The sequence below is a fragment of the Rhinatrema bivittatum genome, chromosome 5 (genome assembly GCF_901001135.1).
Source record: "Rhinatrema bivittatum chromosome 5, aRhiBiv1.1, whole genome shotgun sequence".
NCBI lineage: Eukaryota > Metazoa > Chordata > Amphibia > Gymnophiona > Rhinatrematidae > Rhinatrema > Rhinatrema bivittatum.
The window spans coordinates 302,904,612-302,923,965 of record NC_042619.1 but is presented as its reverse complement, the minus strand read 5'-3'; the positions used below and the strand labels follow the sequence as shown (position 1 = coordinate 302,923,965).

Below are 19,354 nucleotides of genomic sequence, written 5' to 3'. Positions count from 1 at the left end.
TTTTCCAGTGATTTATATAAAATTTGAGATTGCATTGTGATCACCATTGCTAAGTGGTTCTACCACCTCTTGTGTCAGTTGTTGGGTATGGGGGTGTGTTTTGTTTTGTTTTTTAATCTAGCAAGTTTCCTCCTGCTCATTTTGTACTCCCATCTCAGCTGGAACCAGGGCTATGACCCCTAACTTGCAACTACTTGGGGATTTTCCCCTTATTTTATATTCCTACTCCCCAAGGGTCTGGTCATTGCACAATCATAGTAACACAGTAAATGATGGCAGATAAAGATCAAATGGTCCATGTAGTCTGCCCAGGCACCCTGGTGGCCATAAATGCTACTTCTGAGCATCCTCAGCTGACCTGTGGAACAGAAGACCCTACTTGGGAAATTAAGTGGAGATTTCCTCTATGGCAATGGTCATCACGTGTAAGTGAATCACCGAGCTGACCCTGTGTAGACATTTCTCACCAGCAGTGAAGTGATTCTGAGAGAGAATATCAGGACAGGATCCATACCAGGGACCACTCAACTTTCATGAGAATGGGACCAAACATGGACCCCTTGGGATTGGTACCTACAGTGACCATGACTCAGCCCGTTCTTCAGTTCATTGATGTGGTTCCATAATATTTCTACCACGTGAAGTGGTCTGGAAAAATTCCTCTTAAGTTTGGATAAAGTACTTAAGTGTCCATCCTATTCCTAAAATACATGCACTATTTTCATGTTATTTTTAGAGAAGGCCAGTGAACCTGTTGCACCGTAGCAAACTGACTCCAGCATATGTCCAGGGGAATATTGTAAAATGGTGTTCCCAACCCAGAGCACTATCCAGGGATTGTTGGAGTTAGGTGTGCCAGTCCCAGGCACTGTCTTGAGAGCATCACAGTAAGGCATGACAGACAGTCTTCTATCCTGGAAGAGAGAGAGAGAGACTAAAATAGTGGGAAGACACGAGTGCACCATGAAAGGCTGTAGAAAGAGGCCCATCCCACATCTTCCTTAAACAGTTCCTGGGTAGCTCCCAGTTCTGATTTGTACCTTTCCCAGTCCCCTTGATGCCAGTAGGACTGCGCAGGGAACCTGCGTTCCAGGAAGATTCTTGTGATTGGATGGCTCTGGGATCAGAGGGAGGGGTGCATTTTTGAACTAATGGTCTTTCTCTGGCTGGGTTTCTGCAGGTTGACAGTGTGCTACCAGATAAGATGCCAGAACCATTCCGTCCCAGGGTTTCCAACAGCTGGTCCAGCGACAGTGTCAAAATGCCTTATTCTCTCTCAAATGTCTATGAATCTTCGGTGAGTGACTGGAGGGAATGGCGCAGGTCCCACCATCCTGTTCTTTCCTGCACTATTTGAAAATGGCTAACATTATTTTGATAAATAATAGTTTCTGATTTCCAAAATTGTAAAAGGAAATGAACCTTTGACAATTAGGGGTCAGTTGTAATAAAATCAGAGAAGTTTAGTGATGTCACTGGAGAACTCGAGAGATTATGGACTAGGTGTAATGATGCTTCCAGATTGCATTGGGGATTATGGGACAGCTGGAATGATGTCACTAGATAGCTCTGGGAATCACAGGACTGGTATGACATCAATGGTGGGATATTTTGTGATCTCACCAGACATCACTGGGTCTATAAATGGTAAGAGTTTCTGTCCTATTTTAGTAAATTTGTAATAAAGTCAGTAAAGAAGACAGAAGAGTACTGCCTAGTGTTAAGGTTGTCTTTTGAAGCTAAGTGAATGAAGAATAAGCATGTGACTAGAGATGTTTTCTTTTACAGATTCTTACTGACTAATTTTTCCTTTTTTTTTTTTCAGTTTAAAAAGCAAAAGCCTCGATGGAAACTCATTAAAAAAACTCTCTCTAAACCATTCAAATCTGCTGAAGATATTGTGGTAACTTCATACTGTGTCTATGTTTTGGCGATGTCGGTCTGCTCCGCACCCGGCACTCTTGCACCATTTTCCTCAGTGTCTCATGCTCGGAGAGGCTGGGACTGCAGGAGCTCTGAGCTCGTCTTACCTCCTGTCCATAGACTCTGCTCAGTCTGGCCTGGGGTGGGGATTACGAATGGGGAGAAGGCATTGATTTTCAGAGCTTGTGATATTTGTTTTTTGCAGAAAGCCATCAAGTCCTACAACCAGAAGTATGAATACATCTGGAAATTCACAGCTCTCCACAGATACCTTATGGAGGTGAGTAACTGGAAACTAGGGGGTAGATTTTTATAAACAGCGTGATCGCGTACTTTTGTTTGCGCAGCAGGCGCAAACAAAAGTAAGCTGAATTTTATAAGATACGCGCGTATCTTCTAAAATCATGGATCGGCGCGCGCAAGGCTGCCGATTTTGGGCAGCCGGCACGCGCCGAGCCGCGCAGCCTGTCTCCGTTCCCTCCCCTCACCTTCCCCTCCCTTCCCCTCCCGGGGGCGCGTCGTTCGGCCCCGCCCCCGACACGCCCCCTTCCAAAAACCCCGGGACCTACGCGCGTCCCGGGGTTCTGCGCGCGCCGGCGGCCTATGGAAAATAGGCGCGCAAGGCCCTGCTTGCGTAAATCCGGGCGGATTTACGCGAGCAGGGCTTTTAAAATCCGCCCGTAGGAGAAAAGTGCTGATAATACCCTGGCTGGGATACATTTGCCCACAGCCCTCAGGGCAAACAAAGGCTTGAGAGAGACTTGGTCTTTACTGGACCCCTTGTGTGGAAGATTTTCAGGTCAAGCCCACACATGTAATTATCAGTCCATTAAAAGACTGCTACCAAAACCTTACCCTTTTTCAAAGTAAGGCAATATGTGAGGGATTTCCGAACTCAGCATGGCTATTCGTCCTTGCTTTCTCCAGAGAGTTCCAAATTGCAGCTCTGATTATTTCCATCTCAGATTTCCAGTCATGTTTATTTTTGGGCATCATCTATTCTTGAGTATTCAGCAAGGCCTACACTGACCCCCCCTAATCCCTCTGTGGGGAGTCATCAAGGACCCCAAAGAGATGGATGTGTAAGCCTGTGGCTAGAGTTCCTAGCACAGCATGGGAAGAGGCAATGGGAGAGTTTGGAGCTGTTTCACGGTTTGGGCAATGTATGGCAAAGACTTTACAGAGCACTGACTGCCACATAAGGAGAGCTTTGTGCAGTAGTGGTTCTAAATTTAGTATGACAGAAAATAATTACTCTTGTTTTTCTTCTCCGTCTCCAGGCTGTTCATTTTCTTTCTTTCTCCATTTTATTAGTTTTTCACATGTACTATTTCGTTTCCTTTTTTTCTTCATCTCTCTCCTTATCCTCTTTCCCTCCTGGCTGCTTGCAGGGTCTGTGAAATTAAACAAGTATTTGCACCTTTAAATATTTCTCCATGTTTAAAACAGACTTTTTTTTTTTTTTTTTTACTGCTAATGTAAGGTATGCAGATATTAATTTTGAACATAATTAGGTAAGGGTCATTTTGCCAATATCTACAATGCTAAGAAACCTACACAAACATTGGAATGATGATTCTGGAGGGTAGGGTTTGATGACCTTTTTAAGCTCAGGGCCTTACGCTGATCAGCATATTGCATCAAGAGGGGATTTTTGTCACTGTACTAGAGAATGTAGAATTCATTGCGGGTTCTTGATCTTCCACGGGATTAATGTACAGATGATATAGATAGGTTGGCCCTGGGGCTCAAGCACTGCAGCATTCCAGCTGAATGCTTCGAGACTCTCATCTGTTGGAGTGGGGAAGTCTTTGAAGGGCTTGGCCACAGCAGCCCTTGCCAGCCAAAGAGTGGCGCCAAGGGTTAGCTGGGAAGGCAACTTATCTCTAGTCTTTGTTGCTGGCGAGGATTCTGTTGTCATTTGCCGTGCCTTCTGGGGTAAGAGAGAGAAATTGGAGGGCCGGGAGATAAGAAGAGGGGAACAAGTTATAAAAGGCAGCTGGAAGAAGATTGGACATCTCTGATGGTCTTCTTTTATCCTCACGGGCTGGTTTTGAAAAGCATCTGATTAGGTTTGGAATCTGAACCCAGTTAATCTTTCAATCTTACAGATATCTGTTAATCTTCTATGTTTGTCCCTTCGCCCTTACAGCTGCCAGAAGACAAGAAAAAGTACCTCATTCTTAAAGTGATCCCACAGATGGCGCAACTGGCACTGCAGCTCCCTGACCTCTGTCCAAAGGTGACAGGATGAGTTTTGTCATTCAGATCTGTGTTACATGAATTGCTGATTGTATCAATGACGGACAACATGAAAATATTTTTATAGTCTTACACTAAAGCTGCCTTATTTATTGTAGGAATACGGAGCTATAAGGAACTAAATGTAGAGTCTTACCCTAGGAGTCTGGGAATACGGAACTATGGCCTTCCAGATCCCGAGCTTTACCCTAGGAGTGTGGCAGATTTAGTATTGTTCATAATGTACCGTAGCCTGACCCTCTTCTTTGGAGGTTCCTGTGACTCTTTCAGATTTTTGCAACCCTTCAGAGAATGGGTAAGTTGTATTGGGATTTCCAGTGTCCTGACTGTGGGATTCCTTTTATCACTCTCCTGCAGGCAATCCCTCTGCTGAAACGGGGGAAGCAGATGGCACTCAGCATGTCCCAGCAGCAGATAGCCTGCCTCCTGGCCAATGCCTTCTTCTGTACCTTCCCTCATCGCAACACCACCCAAAGCAATTCTGAGTATGCCAACTATCCCAGCATCAACTTCAGCAAGTGAGTGAGGACAAGATATTCGGGGGGAGGGAAGAGGAGGTACACCAATGTGCTGTGACAGCTGCAGACACTTTGATGGTAAAACTCTTTCTGGCACTATCTCGGACAGAGAAGGATATGCTGACAGAGCTTTGGGTGAACCCTGAACTTGCTTCACAAGCAGATTGTGAGAAATTGCAGAAGTACTTTGTGAAACTGGGAGATTGTGTATCAAAATGGCAGATGAAATTTAATTCGGACAAGTGCAAAGTGATGCACATGGGGAAAAGTAACCCTCACTATAGTTACATAATGCTAGGTTTCATATTAGGAGTTACCATCCAGGGAAAGGACCTGGGTGTCATAGTGAACAATACTTTAAAATCTTTGTTTCGGTGTGTGGTGGTGGTCAAAACAGCAAACAGAATGTTAGGAATTATTAGGAAAGGCATAATGAGTAAATGTCAATAGAGCCTAATATTAAAAAAAAAAACCCAACAACAAAAATAAACTTTGCCCGATACGTCAGACTTATCTGGCTAAGTGGTGCTGCTGAATATCTGGTTACGGTCAGTGGGTGCCACATAGCTGGATAAGTGACTTGTCTGGCTAAATTTTTAGCTGGAAAACTCGGGGCAGGTGGACTGGGGAGGAATCAAGTTAACTGGATAAGTTATGTTTAAGCCATAGAGCTGTCCAAGGATATGGAGTGGAGGAGTAGCCTTGTGGTTAGAGCAGTGGGCTACGAACCAGGAGACCAGGGTTTGAGTCCTGCTGTCGCTCCTTGTGACCTTGGGCAAGTCACTTTACCTTCCATTGTCTCAGGTACAACCTTAGGCCTGGATTTATCACAATGCACCAAATATCATGTGCGATAGGGGGAATAGTTTATCGCAAAGTGTGCTATGTTAGCGCTTCGCATAGTCATTAGCACAAATTGCGATAACTTTGCAGTGCCAGAATTGTTGTATTTCCTGCATACAACCACTGGGGGGATCATTTTTAAGCTCCTGGAGAGCCAGCCTAGCTATGGGAGAGAGACTGACTAGCCATAATGCCCTCACACTAGGCAGGTATTTATATCTCTATAGGAGGCCCACCTAGTAACTCAAGGTGTAGGTTAGGTATTACTGTAGGGGTTAGGGGCCATTTAGACTCTCTACCTGGGTAACATCAAGCTAGGTTGAGAGAACATTGCACAAATCTCATCTTTGGGTGAGCTTCCTCACTCCGAAGGTTATCAACTCTTCACAAGAGTGTACTGTTCTGTTCATACATCACACTCTGCATGTCAACGTGGCCCCTAACCCCTACAGGAATACCTAACCTTCACCTCGAGTTACTAGGTGGGCCTCCTATAGAGATATAAATAGCTGCCTAGTTGCCTTGCTGCAGAGTTGTACAGGTCAGACAGAACATGACAACATTTAAACTCGGCGTCCCTTTGTACATGGAGTTTGAAAATCAAAATCTAACATTTTCAAGGAATGCTTTTTTTTATCTGACCAGATTTGTACACATTAAGTTCTTTCAGGGGCCTGAAAGTCTACTTATCTGTGCACAGCTGACTTGGGGACGTTAGCTCTGTCTTTACACAAATAACAGTTGACTAAAGGGTAGGTATTCAGTGACATTTAGCCAGATAACTAGTGAGTTATCTGGCTAAATGCCAACTTTTGAATATTTCCTTCACTTATCCGGCTCAATGTTAGCTGTATAGCGTATTATCTAAAGTTTAGCCGAATTACATAGGGGTGTTCTGGGGCACAGTTAAGTTAGCCAGCTAACTCAGATTCAGAGTTAGCTGGATAACTTATCTCTGGTCTTGTTGAAGAGCAGGCCTAAATTTCATTTTGCTAACTATAAGATAGGTATATTCAGCGGTGCAGCTGCACCACTGAATGTACCATCAAAGTTAGCCGGATAAGTTTATTTGGCTAACTTTGCAATCTGGCCGGTGACTATTATCCTTTAAGTCTTTGAAAAACTGACTGCAGTCTCTTCCTTCACTCTCTTTCCCTGTGATGTTGGCTGAGGAGGAATATCCGATTTGTGTGCTGCTTTCTTCTCACAGGTTGTTTGAGGACTGGAACCCAAAGAGGAGAGAGAAACTGCACACCATCTTCTGTTACTTCTCTCAGGTTGTTGAAAATAGTATGTATCTGGAAATCCATTCTCTCTTGCACCCTCTGTCCGCCTGTTCATCTCCCTTACCAGCCGTTGCTCCCGGCCCTGGTTGCCCTGCTTCTGTCCTTTTTCGGGGGGGGGGGGGGGGATAGTGTGTGTATGTTTAGGGGCCAGTGAGTTTATTAAACCTAATTTCTCCCAGGAGTGTTGGAGGTGGAGGGAATGAGGCCTTTGAAGACTTTCCCATTAAATGAGACCTTGATAAAGGTTAATCGTTGCTTCCGCTGGAAGCACAGTTAATGGATCTTAGCAAGATCCCAATGTGCTTTCAGCTCCAGTAAACCATTTTTGCACCTAAATGAATGGGAACTGAACTTCAGTTATTTAATGGTAACATAGTAAATGACTGTAGAGAGAGATCAAAATGGTCCATCCAATCTGTTCAGCAAGGTGTTCAGGGTTGTAGCATTCAAATACATGCACAACACAGGCAAGCAAATGAATACGTGCATGTAATTAATGTATTCATTGCCTTGCTAATTAACATGGTACTGAGAGCAACTAAAAACATTGTATGTTTTTTTTCCTTTCTTGTTCTTTTGATCAATTTCATGATATGAGGGTTTGTTTCCCAGATTCTCAGATATGCAGGTGTTAGACTATGACCATTTCCTATTAATCCTCTTATTCCTAAAGTTAGGGAGGAGCCTGAGACCACAAAACAGATAATTCAAGGTGCCAGATATCCTGAGATGGATCATTCATCTCTGAAGAAGGAGTCTGAGATGGATCATTAATCCCAGAGATTGAGACAGATTATTTATCTTGGAGTTCAGGGAGTTGCTTGAGACCATGAAATGGATCATTAATCAGTGTGTATAGGAGATGTCTGAGACCCCTGAAGAGATCATCAATCCCCGATGATTGGGAGATGCTTGAGACCCCGATGTAGATCATTTAATCGTGGCAGTTAGGAAGCCTGAGATGGATCATTAATTCTTGAGATTGAGAGCATGAGATGGATCATTATCCTGAAGGTTAGGGAGGTGCTTATATAGGTCGTTATCCGAGACCCCAAAGGGATCATCAATCCTTGATGACAGAGAGATGCTTGAAACCTTGCAGTAGATTAATACTGAAGATTAGGGAGGTATCTGAGACCCCGAAATGGATCATTAATTCCTGAAGTTCAAAAGTTGTTTGAGACTCTGAGATGGATTATTAATTCTTTTTTAGTTTTTATGGCGATATTGCTTCCCTGTATATAACCCCACTTCTCATTTGTTTGTTTAATTCACCTCTTTCTTCAGTGCCGTGCGGTGTGGTGACGTTTGAGAGATGGCATGTTCAGAAGAATGAAGTGATCTGGAAAAAGTGAGTGCCCATGATTATACCAGCTGACCCTCTCATTTCCATGAGATAGTGTGATCTACCTTGTGAGCCAGTACTGACCCAATGTCCCCAGCATGGTGTTAGGGAACACGTTTTCCTCTGATTCAGTGTCCCAGCATGGTGTTGGAAGCCAGTACTGACCCAGTTACCCCAGAATGGTGTTAGGGGTGCTCTTCCCTCTGAGCCAGTCCTGACCCAATGGGCCCTTTTCCCTCTGAATAAATACTGACCCACTGCGCCAGCTGGACTTAATATACCGACATTCACCCCTTTTATGCACTAAAATATAGTTCCCCGCTTCCAAGTCATGCAGCCTCACAGACCCTGAGCCCTCACCACTGGAGACACAGGCCCTATTGCTCATGACATTTTTACTGACCTAAACATATTTTACTGGACCCGTTTTTTGTTTGTTTTTACTGACTTGTCAGTAAGTTTACTGAGAGTTGGCAGCCCTGGTGAAGAAAGGGAAATATATCCCCTTGCACTTTTCACAAGAGTTGGAGCTGGCTGTTATTTCTGGTGTACAAGCTGTATTGGAATTCAGCTAAGACAATCTTCCTAGAATTTCCAAGCTGAGATTCTGCCCCTCCCCATCCCACATGGTAGGAACCTTAGAAAGTTTCTTTCCCCACCTTTGTCTGATTTTTATATTTCTCATGTTCACTGGTGTACAGTGCTTTGAATGAAGGGGTTCTATAAATGTACCAATCAGAGTAAGAAGGGCTGGTCCCTTGGCTCTGCTGTAGCGCTACCGTATGGGAGACTTGGGGTTTTAGTTGCCTGACTGGTGGGGCTCGGTCATGTTGAGGAGATGATAGGCTGGACTTCTAGGAGGCAAAGGAACGTGGGGGCTGTTTCTGTAGTGACCCCCACTGGAGTAAGAATGGCACTGTGGGTTAGCCTCAGGTGAGACTTCCCTCTAGCCTGCATAGGAATGTAAAGTGGGAGAAAATTAGGAGATTAAAATAATTTTTGTGAGGGAACATGTCCCCTTTGGCACTAGAGCCAGCAAGAACCCACACCAGCGCCTCTTGCTGGCCAGGCCGTGAAAAGGTCATCTCCCCTGCATAGCTGCCATATCAGTTTCTCACTGTGCTGGGGGTTTGGTCCCTGGGATTGCTTCCCGCTCTAACACTATCTCCCTCCGATTTAGTTCCAGATCTAGGCTCCCCAAACTGCACGTGACATGTGAAGGGAACATTGAGAAAGATGGTGCAGGTATGCTCCAGGTATGTGGCTGCTGCATTTCATCATTGCAGATAGGGTGGCATGCAGCTGAGTTTTTAAATGCTTTTGACTCTGCATCTGCTTCTCAGCTCAGAAAATAATTGTTAGGACCCAAGCTGAGCAGAAGACAAAAGGGTTTCACATTGGAAGTAGAAACGTGGAGCCTCCTGCTGTGCAGATGTTGCACAAGTTGATGATCAGTGTAAAAAAACAGACTATGTAATTCTGTCCTGCTTGTTATTTAATTTTATTTTTCCTGATTGAGTGACTGTGATGGGGCTGTGACTGAATATCCATCCAGAAATTATTCGGAGTAGTTAAATCACAAGCGGATAATGATAAATTACAGGAGGATCTTGTGAGACTGGAAAATTGGGCATCCAAACGGCAGATGAAATTTAATGTGGATAAGTGCAAAGTGATGCATATAGGGAAAAATAACCCATGCTATAATTACACAATGTTGGGTTCCATATTAGGTGCTACAACCCAAGAAAGAGATCTAGGTGTCATAGTGGATAACACATTGAAATCATTGGCTCAGTGTGCTGCAGCAGTCAAAAAAGCAAACAGAATTATTATATTATTGTAATATCCCCATTCGTTCTTATTGTATCCTCCATCCCCCCCCTTCCTAGCTCCTGTTATTTAGTAGCCCCCTCCCCAATTCAAAATCAGTTTAATTGTAAAGCCTTTTGTTGCACTTCTGTTTTATGGAAACCGATGTGATGTTATTAACGAACGTCGGTATATAAAAAACATTAAAAAATGTTAAATTATTAGAAAGGGAATGGTGAATAAAACAGAAAATGTCATAATGCCTCTGTATCGCTCCATGGTGAGACCGCACCTTGAATACTGTGTACAGTTCTGGTCGCCGCATCTCAAAAAAGATATAATTGCACTGGAGAAAGTGTAGAGAAGGGCTGTAGGGAGAAAAATTAGGATTTTTACTCCATCCCCTTTTAGTGTACCTCCTTTATTTACGAGCGATTCCTCCTGTCTGTCTGCTGAGAGAATTCACCAAACTGTTTTTCTGAACAATGCTTTATCTCTTAGTTACACAGGGCTAGGCATAATACTGCATCAAGAAACGCACAAAAAATTAGATTATTACTGCTTACTTATCATCTGGCCTATCAGATTACAAAGTAAATGCTAGCATCACCTCCCCTAGCGGAGACTTCCATCCCAGAGCTAAAAATAACTCTTATTTTTCTGACCCACTTGTAGGGATTGCTTAAAACTCACCAGTGCAGTGGACATTCAGCGTAGTCTTTTCTCAGTGGCCTGGACCTCTGAATTCTGAGGTGGCAGGATCTGTTCCCCAGGCAAGGGCATCCAGAGCTGAGAAGGGCTTTACCTTGTCACTCGCCAGCAACAAGGTGTACTCTGCTCCTCTATTCAGGGAACCTGGGTGGGGATTGGTCCTTCTCTCAGCCATGGGTGCAGGGAGCTCAGTGACAGCACTCAAATGGGTCGTCTTCTTTTTGATGGGAAACAATCAATCACCACTGAGTTCTTGCTTCCTACTGCTTTTAAGGGCTTACCTATGCATAATTCATCAGCTTCGTGCATAGTGAGGTGAAAACACAATTACAATTTTGATAGACTGTTTTTTGCGCTCTTTTCCACGTCCTTTGTCTCTCTCCAGGTTCAGGGAGCAAGATGATGTATATAGGAAAAAATAACCCATGCTGTAGTTACACAATGTTAGGTTCTATATTAGGAGCTACCACCTAGGAAAGAGATCTAGGCATCATAGTGGATAATACACAGTGTGCTGTGTCAGTCAAAAAAGCAAACAATGTTAGGAATTATTAGGAAGGGAATGGTGAATAAAATGGAGGATGTCATGATGCCTCTGTATCGCTCAATGGTGAGACCACACCTTGAATACAGTGTGCAATTCTGGTCACCACATCTCAAGAAAGATTATATATGTGATGGAGAAGGTACAGCGAAGGGCAACCAAAATGATAAAGGGGATAGAACTGCTCCCCTAAGAGGTTAGGGGTGTTCAACTTGGAGAGATGATTTAGGTCTTTAAAATCATGAGAGGTCTAGAACGGGTAAATGTGAATCGGTTATTTACTCTTTCGGATAATAGAAGGATATGGGGCACTCCATGAAGTTAGCATGTAGCACATTTAAAACTAATCGGGGAAAATTATTTTGCAGTCAGCGCACAATTAAACTCTTGAATTTGTTGCCAGGGGATTTGGTTAGTGCAGTTAGTGTAGCTGGGTTTAAAAAAAGGTTTGGATAAGTTCTTGGAGGAGAAGTCCATTACCTGCTATTAATCAAGTTGACTTAGAAAATAGCCACTGCTATTACTAGCATCAGTAGCATGGGATAGACTTAGTTTTTGAGTACTTGCCAGGTTCTTATGGCCTGGATTGGCCACTGTTGGAAACAGGATGCTGGGCTTGATGCACCCTTGGTCTGACCCAGTATGGCAGTTTATGTTCTTAAGATAAGTTTTATATGCAAATTGAAAATTGCACAAAATTATGCTAGATGATTATTTAGAAGGCAACAAAGTTCTATTACTAGTAGTGTCTATTATGATGCCGATTGTCAATATTTTCACTAGTGTTTAACATTTTCCATGTAGAGGTTGTCAGTTGAAACATACAGTTTGACTAGGGATGCCTACATTTTTGCATACAACTGTATCCTTGTTTGAGAATTTCCCTCTGCTTTTACATTCTCTGGTCACGTACTTTGATATTGTAAACACATTTTTAAAAAAATAATTTGTGGTTTTATTGACCAGCTTAACCAATAGAAGAAACAATAACAACAATGGTGCATATACTGTACATAGGGTCAATAGTCACAGATGAAGTATATGGAGCAGGTGTTAGAGCTATAACAGGGCCTAGGGGTGTGCTCCCTTTGAGTCCTATCACCTTGTGGTGTTGGATGTTCATATGCTTGGATGGGTGGGCGGGACTGGGGGAACTTTATTTACTTTTGAACACTGTAACTATTGACCCTCTGTGCAGTATAAACACATTTGTTAATGTATTGTGACACACCTTACCTCCAACTGCTCCTACATAATTTCCCTTTTTCTCACAATGTAGTGCATATCTTGGGGTGTGATTAGAACCACCTACACTTCCTGAAGCCCTTTTATAGGCTAGGCAGGTAACACTGCTTGTGGGCGCTTGCTGAGCTTCCTTTTATACTAGAGTGGGGATGACATCATCAGTAACAGGTCCTCCTGCCTTGCCTGCAGTGTGTGGTGCTACTTCTTGACCTGCTATTTGTTCCTTGCCTTGCCTCCAAACCAGTTCCTTGTTTGCTTCCACTCCTGCTCTGTGTCTTGCCTTGTCCTGATCATGCTCCTTGCCGTGCCTTGTTCCTGACCGTGTCTTGCCCGTTCTTGCCCTTGTCTTCCCTGCCTGTAGCTCTCTGACAGAGTCTTGGTACCTATTCCCGGCCTGAATCCTGATACTGCCTGATCTCCTCCTGCCCTGACCATTGCCTGTACCATGGACACTGCCTGATCTCCGCCTGCCCTGACCTTGGCCTACTTCCTGACTTTGTCTGACCGTTAAGAACTTAAGAACATGCCATACTGAGTCAGACCAAGGGTCCATCAAGCCCAGCATCCTGTTTCCAACAGTGACCAATCCAGGCCATAAGAACCTGGCAAGTATCTAAAAACTAAATCTATTCCATGTTACCATTGCTAGTAATAGCGGTGGTTATTATTTAAGTCAACTTAATTAATAGCAGGTAATGGACTTCTCCTCCAAGAACTTATCCAATCCTTTTTAAACACAGCTATACTAAGTGCACTGACCACATCTTCTGGCAACAAATTCCAGAGTTTAATTGTGCGTTGAGTGAAAAAGAACTTTCTCCGATTAGTTTTAAATGTGCCCCATGCTAACTTCATGGAGTGCCCCCTGGTCATTCTATTATCTGAAAGAGTAAAAAACCGATTCACATCTACCCGTTCTAGACCTCTCATGATTTTGAACACCTCTATCACATCCCCCCTCAGCCATCTCTTCTCCAAGCTGAAAAGTCCTAACCTCTTTAGTCTTTCCTCGTAGGGAAGTTGTTCCATTCCCCTTATTATTTTGGTAGCCCTTCTCTGTACTTTCTCCATCGCAATTATATCTTTTTTTAGATGCGGCGAGCAGAATTGTACACAGTATTCAAGGTGCGGTCTCACCATGGAGCGATACAGAGGCATTATGACATTCCTTACGGGACCCTTGCCTAAATCCTGCCAGCCTCTAAACCCAAAGGCTCAACCCGTGGGAAATGGGGTTGGTATAGCTGAAGCTCGACCTAGGCCCAGCCTGAGCATGTCTGCCTACTGTCTGTGTGGGGCCTAGCAAATTTGCCTGTGAGGTTGCATCAACCATGCCACAATCAGAAGGGCTTACTTTTCATGATATGTATCATTCATGAATTTATTTAGTTAAAAGGTTTTTATATACCGCTTATACACACACAAAGTGGAATTCCTTTTACAATTTAACAATAATTGTTTCTCAATTACCTGCCACTTGAACAGTCGACACACTTCTATACTTTAGCACTCTAGATGAATGTCCTGACAGCACTTAGCACATTGCTAGAACCTGAGTGACAGGAGAGCTATTGAAAGAGTGAGAAGGTGAGGAAAGGTGGCAGCTTCATTTTTATTATCAACCTATCACAATTCCGTAATCTTATAGGTGGATTTTCAAACAATGCGTGTGGTTAAAAAAAAAAAAAAAAGCGTGTGCGTGTAAAACAGTATATACGCAAGTACACACTATTTTAAAAACCGGTACGTATGTGTGTAATACAGACTACATGTACGTTTGTGTGTTAAAAAAAAAAAGGGGGGGTGGGCCAATGTGAACGTGTGTAAGTTGCTATTTTAAAAGCCGCCAAAGTGACGCATGTTCGTCTCTTACTTGCATATGTGTACATCTGCTCAGTATCTGGGGTAAGTGATCGTAAACATCTTAAAAGTGCAAAAATGAGTGGGTGAGCTCTATTAATAGATTTCCTAGAAACCTCCAGAAGAAGCTCATTTGCTTAATAGAGGAATACTTTTGGTTTCTGTTTCTTGAGAATCTAGTTTGAGATTTTTCTTTCGTACTAGGTTAGCCCTGTTTTATGATCAGAAAGTCTGGATCTACCCTGACATTACAACTAGAGTTACTCAAGATCATAGAAAAAAAATTCTTGTCCAGAGCTTCTGGTGCTTGGTGCACAGTTTATATCACAGGAACCTTGTAAATGCATTGTGAAACCTCTTCATGTGAGCCATCTCAGTTCAGATTTTTTTTTTTTAAATTAAAGATTTTTATTGAGTGTCAAACATGCATTCAACAATAAAGTTCACTCTTCACAATAAGTCAAGTTGTTGACTCTCATTTTTCCATAAGTAAACAGACCCTCTACCCCCCACCCTCCCTTTGACTCATGAGCTAAATATAGAGATAGTGGAAGAAGTAACCACTATATATACAGTACAGGGATGAAATACATACGTGTTCAGTCAGATGCTATAATTAGATTCCTCCCAGAGTAGAAAAGGCCCCCACACCTCTCTCAACATTGCTTTACATTTGGATAAGGCAGCTGAGATAGCTGCCGTTCGACAAAAAGTATGTTCTCCTTGCTGAACCCTTTGTAGAGAGGAACAGCACTGGATTTCCAATGAAGTGCCAACTCCAGTGGAGCTGCAATGACAACTTGCTGACATAGTTTGTAATTGGGATTTCTTCAGTGGTTGGGGGAGGCACATTAAGCAATACAAAACCCCCATCTCTAGGATCCCCTCTAGCCAGGCTGTTACTGCCATCCAAAACGAGGTCATTTTTCCCCCATCCCACCAGCTATGGATAAAGGGACCTGTCTAGTCACACTCTCTCTCCAACAGGAGGCGTTTACGGAAGGATATCTGCGCTGCAATCTGGAGGAGTGAGATGCCACCTGACAAGCCATGTGTAACAATTTTCCTGCAACGTGGCAGAAATAGAACATTTCCTAATGGAATTCTAGATCTGATCCCATCTTTCTAAAGTTTCCCAAGCCTTGATGTGAGGGAATGGTCATTAAGTAAAGAATACATCTTTGAAACCAAGCCTCTCTTCCTATCTGCTTCCTGACAGAGATGTTCAGAAAGGGTTTTCCCTTTAGCCAATGAAGGCTTAAATTCCGGGGAACGGAGAAAATGTATCACTTGATGGTAGGCTAAAAGGGTACAGCTAGACAAATGATATTTGGCCTTCACATCTTCCTGGGGCATAGGGGAACCTCCATTCAGTATGGGGTAGATTTTAAAAAGCATTTACTCGAGCAAAACCGGTTTTTGCTCGAGTAAATACACTTTACTCAAGTAAGTGGGCTTTTCAAAATTGCTACAATATATGCCATTGAATTGTCCATAGGATTTACTCAAGTAAGTGCACTTTACTCGAGTAAATAGCTTTTGAAAATTGCTACGATAGCATGTCACATTTACATGCGTAACTCCTTTGAAAATGACCCCCTATATGCTCTATCCGGCTGATTCCCGGTTTATGCCACATCCTAAAGGTCTTAAATATGCTGCTGGGTTATAAGATAAATAGAATAAATAAAAATAATCCCTGCGCCCCCACCAATCGTTCCCGCCATTTAGACCAGACCTTTATCGTCGTGCCCAAAGAGCATGGTATTTCACCCGCAGCGCACCAAATAGTTTGTGGCTGCCAGGGCATTGCTCTCAGAGGCATGTCCCCTACAATATATTTTCCTCAAAGTGGACCCATTGTTTTGTAGATATTACCTTGTGCATGTGTGGTGTGGCTTTAAGTTGAGCCGCTGCATAGTACCACTCCAAGTTTGGTACGCCTAACCCCCTTCTATCTCTGGGCTGAAAAAGCAGTAAACGAGACACCCGTGGGGGGTCACCGTCGCCAAATAAAGTCAAAGACTTTTTTTTGCCAAGCACAGAGTATGGCAGAGCTGATAAAAACAGGTAAAGTAATAAAAAGATATAAAAAAAAACCCAAAAACCTGAGGTAGGATATTCATTTTTACAACGACAATCCGCCCCGACCACGAGAACTGTTCTCTGTCCCCTCTAGTTAAGTTTTTCTCTATTGCCTGCTGTAGGGGCAGGTAATTCAGCATAAATAAATCCTTCACATCAGGCCCAATATGCACCCCTAGGTACTTTATGGACTTTTGGCCCATTTAAAGGGAAAGGCAGATTGTAGATAGCGAGCAATATTCTCTGCTACATTAATGTTTAAAATTTCAGATTTATCGAGATGAACTTCAATCTTTTACAGTCAAATAGTAATATTCTGTAGTGATAAGACCGGGTTGGTCAGAGTGAGTAAAATATCGTCTGCAAAAAGATTTTAAAATTCATATCTCCCTTCTGCATCCCAGTAATTTCAGTGGATCTGTGAATTCCAGTGGTGAATGGTTCGAGGAATAGTGCAAACAATAGAGAGAAATGGGCAGCCTGGACACGTTCCTCTTTGCACTGGAAAATTATAACCGTACCCCCTGTTGACCTTAACTTGAGCCTGATGACCATGGTATAATTGTTTAATTCAGGTCAAGAAATAATAACCTCTCTCAAAGTTGTTCTTCTTGAAGCAAGCTATCATTCAGATGCCAATATCTCAAACCAGTATCCAGATTTAATAGATGAATCGTAACCCAAGTGGGGCAAAGTCGGTCCACGTTATGTTACCGATCCCTACACTGGACACCTTGTTTTGTAGAGGCTTATCAATAATCAAAAAGTCAATTCTCGAATAAGTCCCATGGGGGATAAAGTAAAATGTATAAGACCTGGAGGGTAGGGTATAGCTGCCTCCATATGTCCACCATGCCCCATCTGGACATAAGAGGATAATTCTGTCCTGGTCTTCCAACTAGAAGTGATCCTATAGTTAGATGTATCCAATCTGGGATTTCTCACAAGATTATGATTTCCTGTCCATATAATTGACCCTTCTACAAGTACCCCATCTAAGGATATCAAAAAGGGGCCTTGATCTGTATTAGATGCATACACACTCGTGATGGTGTACACCTCTCCCCCAGTTTTTTATTTAAAAAAAATATATAGCACCCATTAGGATCTGTAATATGGGACAAGTACTCATAGGTGAGAGATTGGGAGAGTAGTATGCCAACACCAGCATACTTTTTGCCTTTCATGCTGACCGTCAAATACTGAACAGGATAACCCTTAAGCTTCAAGACATTGTCGTACCTACGCTTTATATGGGTTTCTTGAATTAGCACAACAGATACTTTATTGCTTATTAAATCTCTCAACAACAATTGTCTTTTCTTATAAATAACATTAAGGGACCATACGTTTAACAATGCAGTTGCCTACTAATATGTTAAGTGAGACAAAAAACATAAAACATAACTTCTTCCTGTACTGATGGTTTGATGCAAGATAAGCTCATGAGTATACCCCTTTCCCAGTTTTGAGCCCACCCTCCTGTGTTATTGTATCCTTCCCTAGGATACCACCTTTCTCGGGGGACATGCCACACCAGTAGAAAGTCCACCCATCCAGGAGTAACAACGAATCCTCATCATAAACCAAGAGTTCAATAGGGCCAAGAAAACTTTGAACTAATATTTCACTAAAAAGTAAAAACTGCTTTTGGCTCTCTAATGTCTCATGTTTTCCGCCATCCAAATCAATCTGATTGCATGCTATAGTTAGCACAGCTTTCAAATTCAGGTGCCATCTAAGCAGTCTTTTCCCGATAACGCCAGAGGTTTAGGTTTGAAAGTCTGGCTTTCCAGTCGCTTGTGGATGCCAGCTCTCTATCAACTCGGAGTTGCGGCTATCTTGATTGTATCCTCTTCTGCTCTCTTGGAAAGGAGATGGTCAGATTGGCTTGTCAGAAGACTTTTTCTGCCTCTGTCATGGTTTTAATTCTGTAAGACGCCATTCACCATAAACGATAATCCAAATGGGAATATTATTCTCCTGCAGTACTGTAGTTACTGCCCTTACGTCAAAGCATTTACGCAACGTGACCGAGGCTAGATTATTGAAAATCGATATTTTATGTCCTTCCTAGGACCATTCCTGTTTCTTTCCTGCAATTGCAGGAAGTTGCTCCTTTTGTGGAGTAACTGTCTCTTGGTCGGCCTGATATTTTAGGCCGACCAAGTGCTCCCTCTCTATCTTTATTGCCTCTGGTGTTCCAGAATCATCCGCCCGTGGGTGAGAGGCCGACTCCTGCAGAAACTTACATATTGTTGTGGAGACAGCAAGGCAGTCCGTATATTCTGGTGTCTCCAGCACACTCCGCATTCTTAAGTTGCATCACCTAGATCAGTTCTCTAAATCTTCCAGTTTTTCTGCCAGGGTCTCCTGCTCCGTATGAATTTGCTGCTGGTAGTTCACAAGCTTCTTCAGCGAATCCTCCTGCCCCTCCACTCGCACATCGAGATCGTCCTCTTTCGCTCCCAGGGCTGCTAAATCATCTCTTATTTCTGAAATAGATGTGAGAAGGTCCTGTTTATGGTGCTTCATATCAGCATGCAATTCCACGAACCACTCTCTTAATTCTGCTCGGGATGGTAAGTCTGCGGAGGGGGAAGCGTGATCTGACGCCGCCTCAGAGGCCTTGACTGCGGCCTACCTGCTTTCAGTCTGACATCTCCCCTGCCGATTTAGAATAAGAGAATTGTTTAAGATCAAGATTCTTCCCCTTGGTGGTCATGATGTGTTATTCGTCACTTCCCAGCCCGATTTCGAGTCTGGACCCACTAGGATGGCATTTTATTGTATTGGATTAAGTTAGACATGCCGGGAGCTCTCTGTCTAGGCGGCCATTCCCGTCGGTGACATCAGTGCGCCCCCTCTTCAGCTGAGATTTTGCTCAGATTCTTATGTTAATGGTTAGATCTCAAAGATC

The 19,354-nt window shown here is 43.1% G+C and overlaps 1 protein-coding gene across 2 annotated transcripts in view; it reads left to right on the top strand.

Annotated features, from left to right (window-relative positions):
• LOC115092853 (poly(ADP-ribose) glycohydrolase-like) overlaps positions 1-19,354 on the top strand; it is a 60,225-nt gene that overhangs the window by 20,686 nt on the left and 20,185 nt on the right. For both annotated transcript variants that reach the window (XM_029604214.1, XM_029604215.1), the window contains exons 3-10: positions 1,181-1,297; positions 1,826-1,903; positions 2,129-2,203; positions 4,076-4,165; positions 4,543-4,703; positions 6,757-6,836; positions 8,120-8,183; positions 9,358-9,433. In XM_029604214.1, the coding sequence (XP_029460074.1) occupies positions 1,181-1,297; positions 1,826-1,903; positions 2,129-2,203; positions 4,076-4,165; positions 4,543-4,703; positions 6,757-6,836; positions 8,120-8,183; positions 9,358-9,433 (741 nt within the window). The remainder of the gene's footprint in view (positions 1-1,180; positions 1,298-1,825; positions 1,904-2,128; positions 2,204-4,075; positions 4,166-4,542; positions 4,704-6,756; positions 6,837-8,119; positions 8,184-9,357; positions 9,434-19,354) is intronic.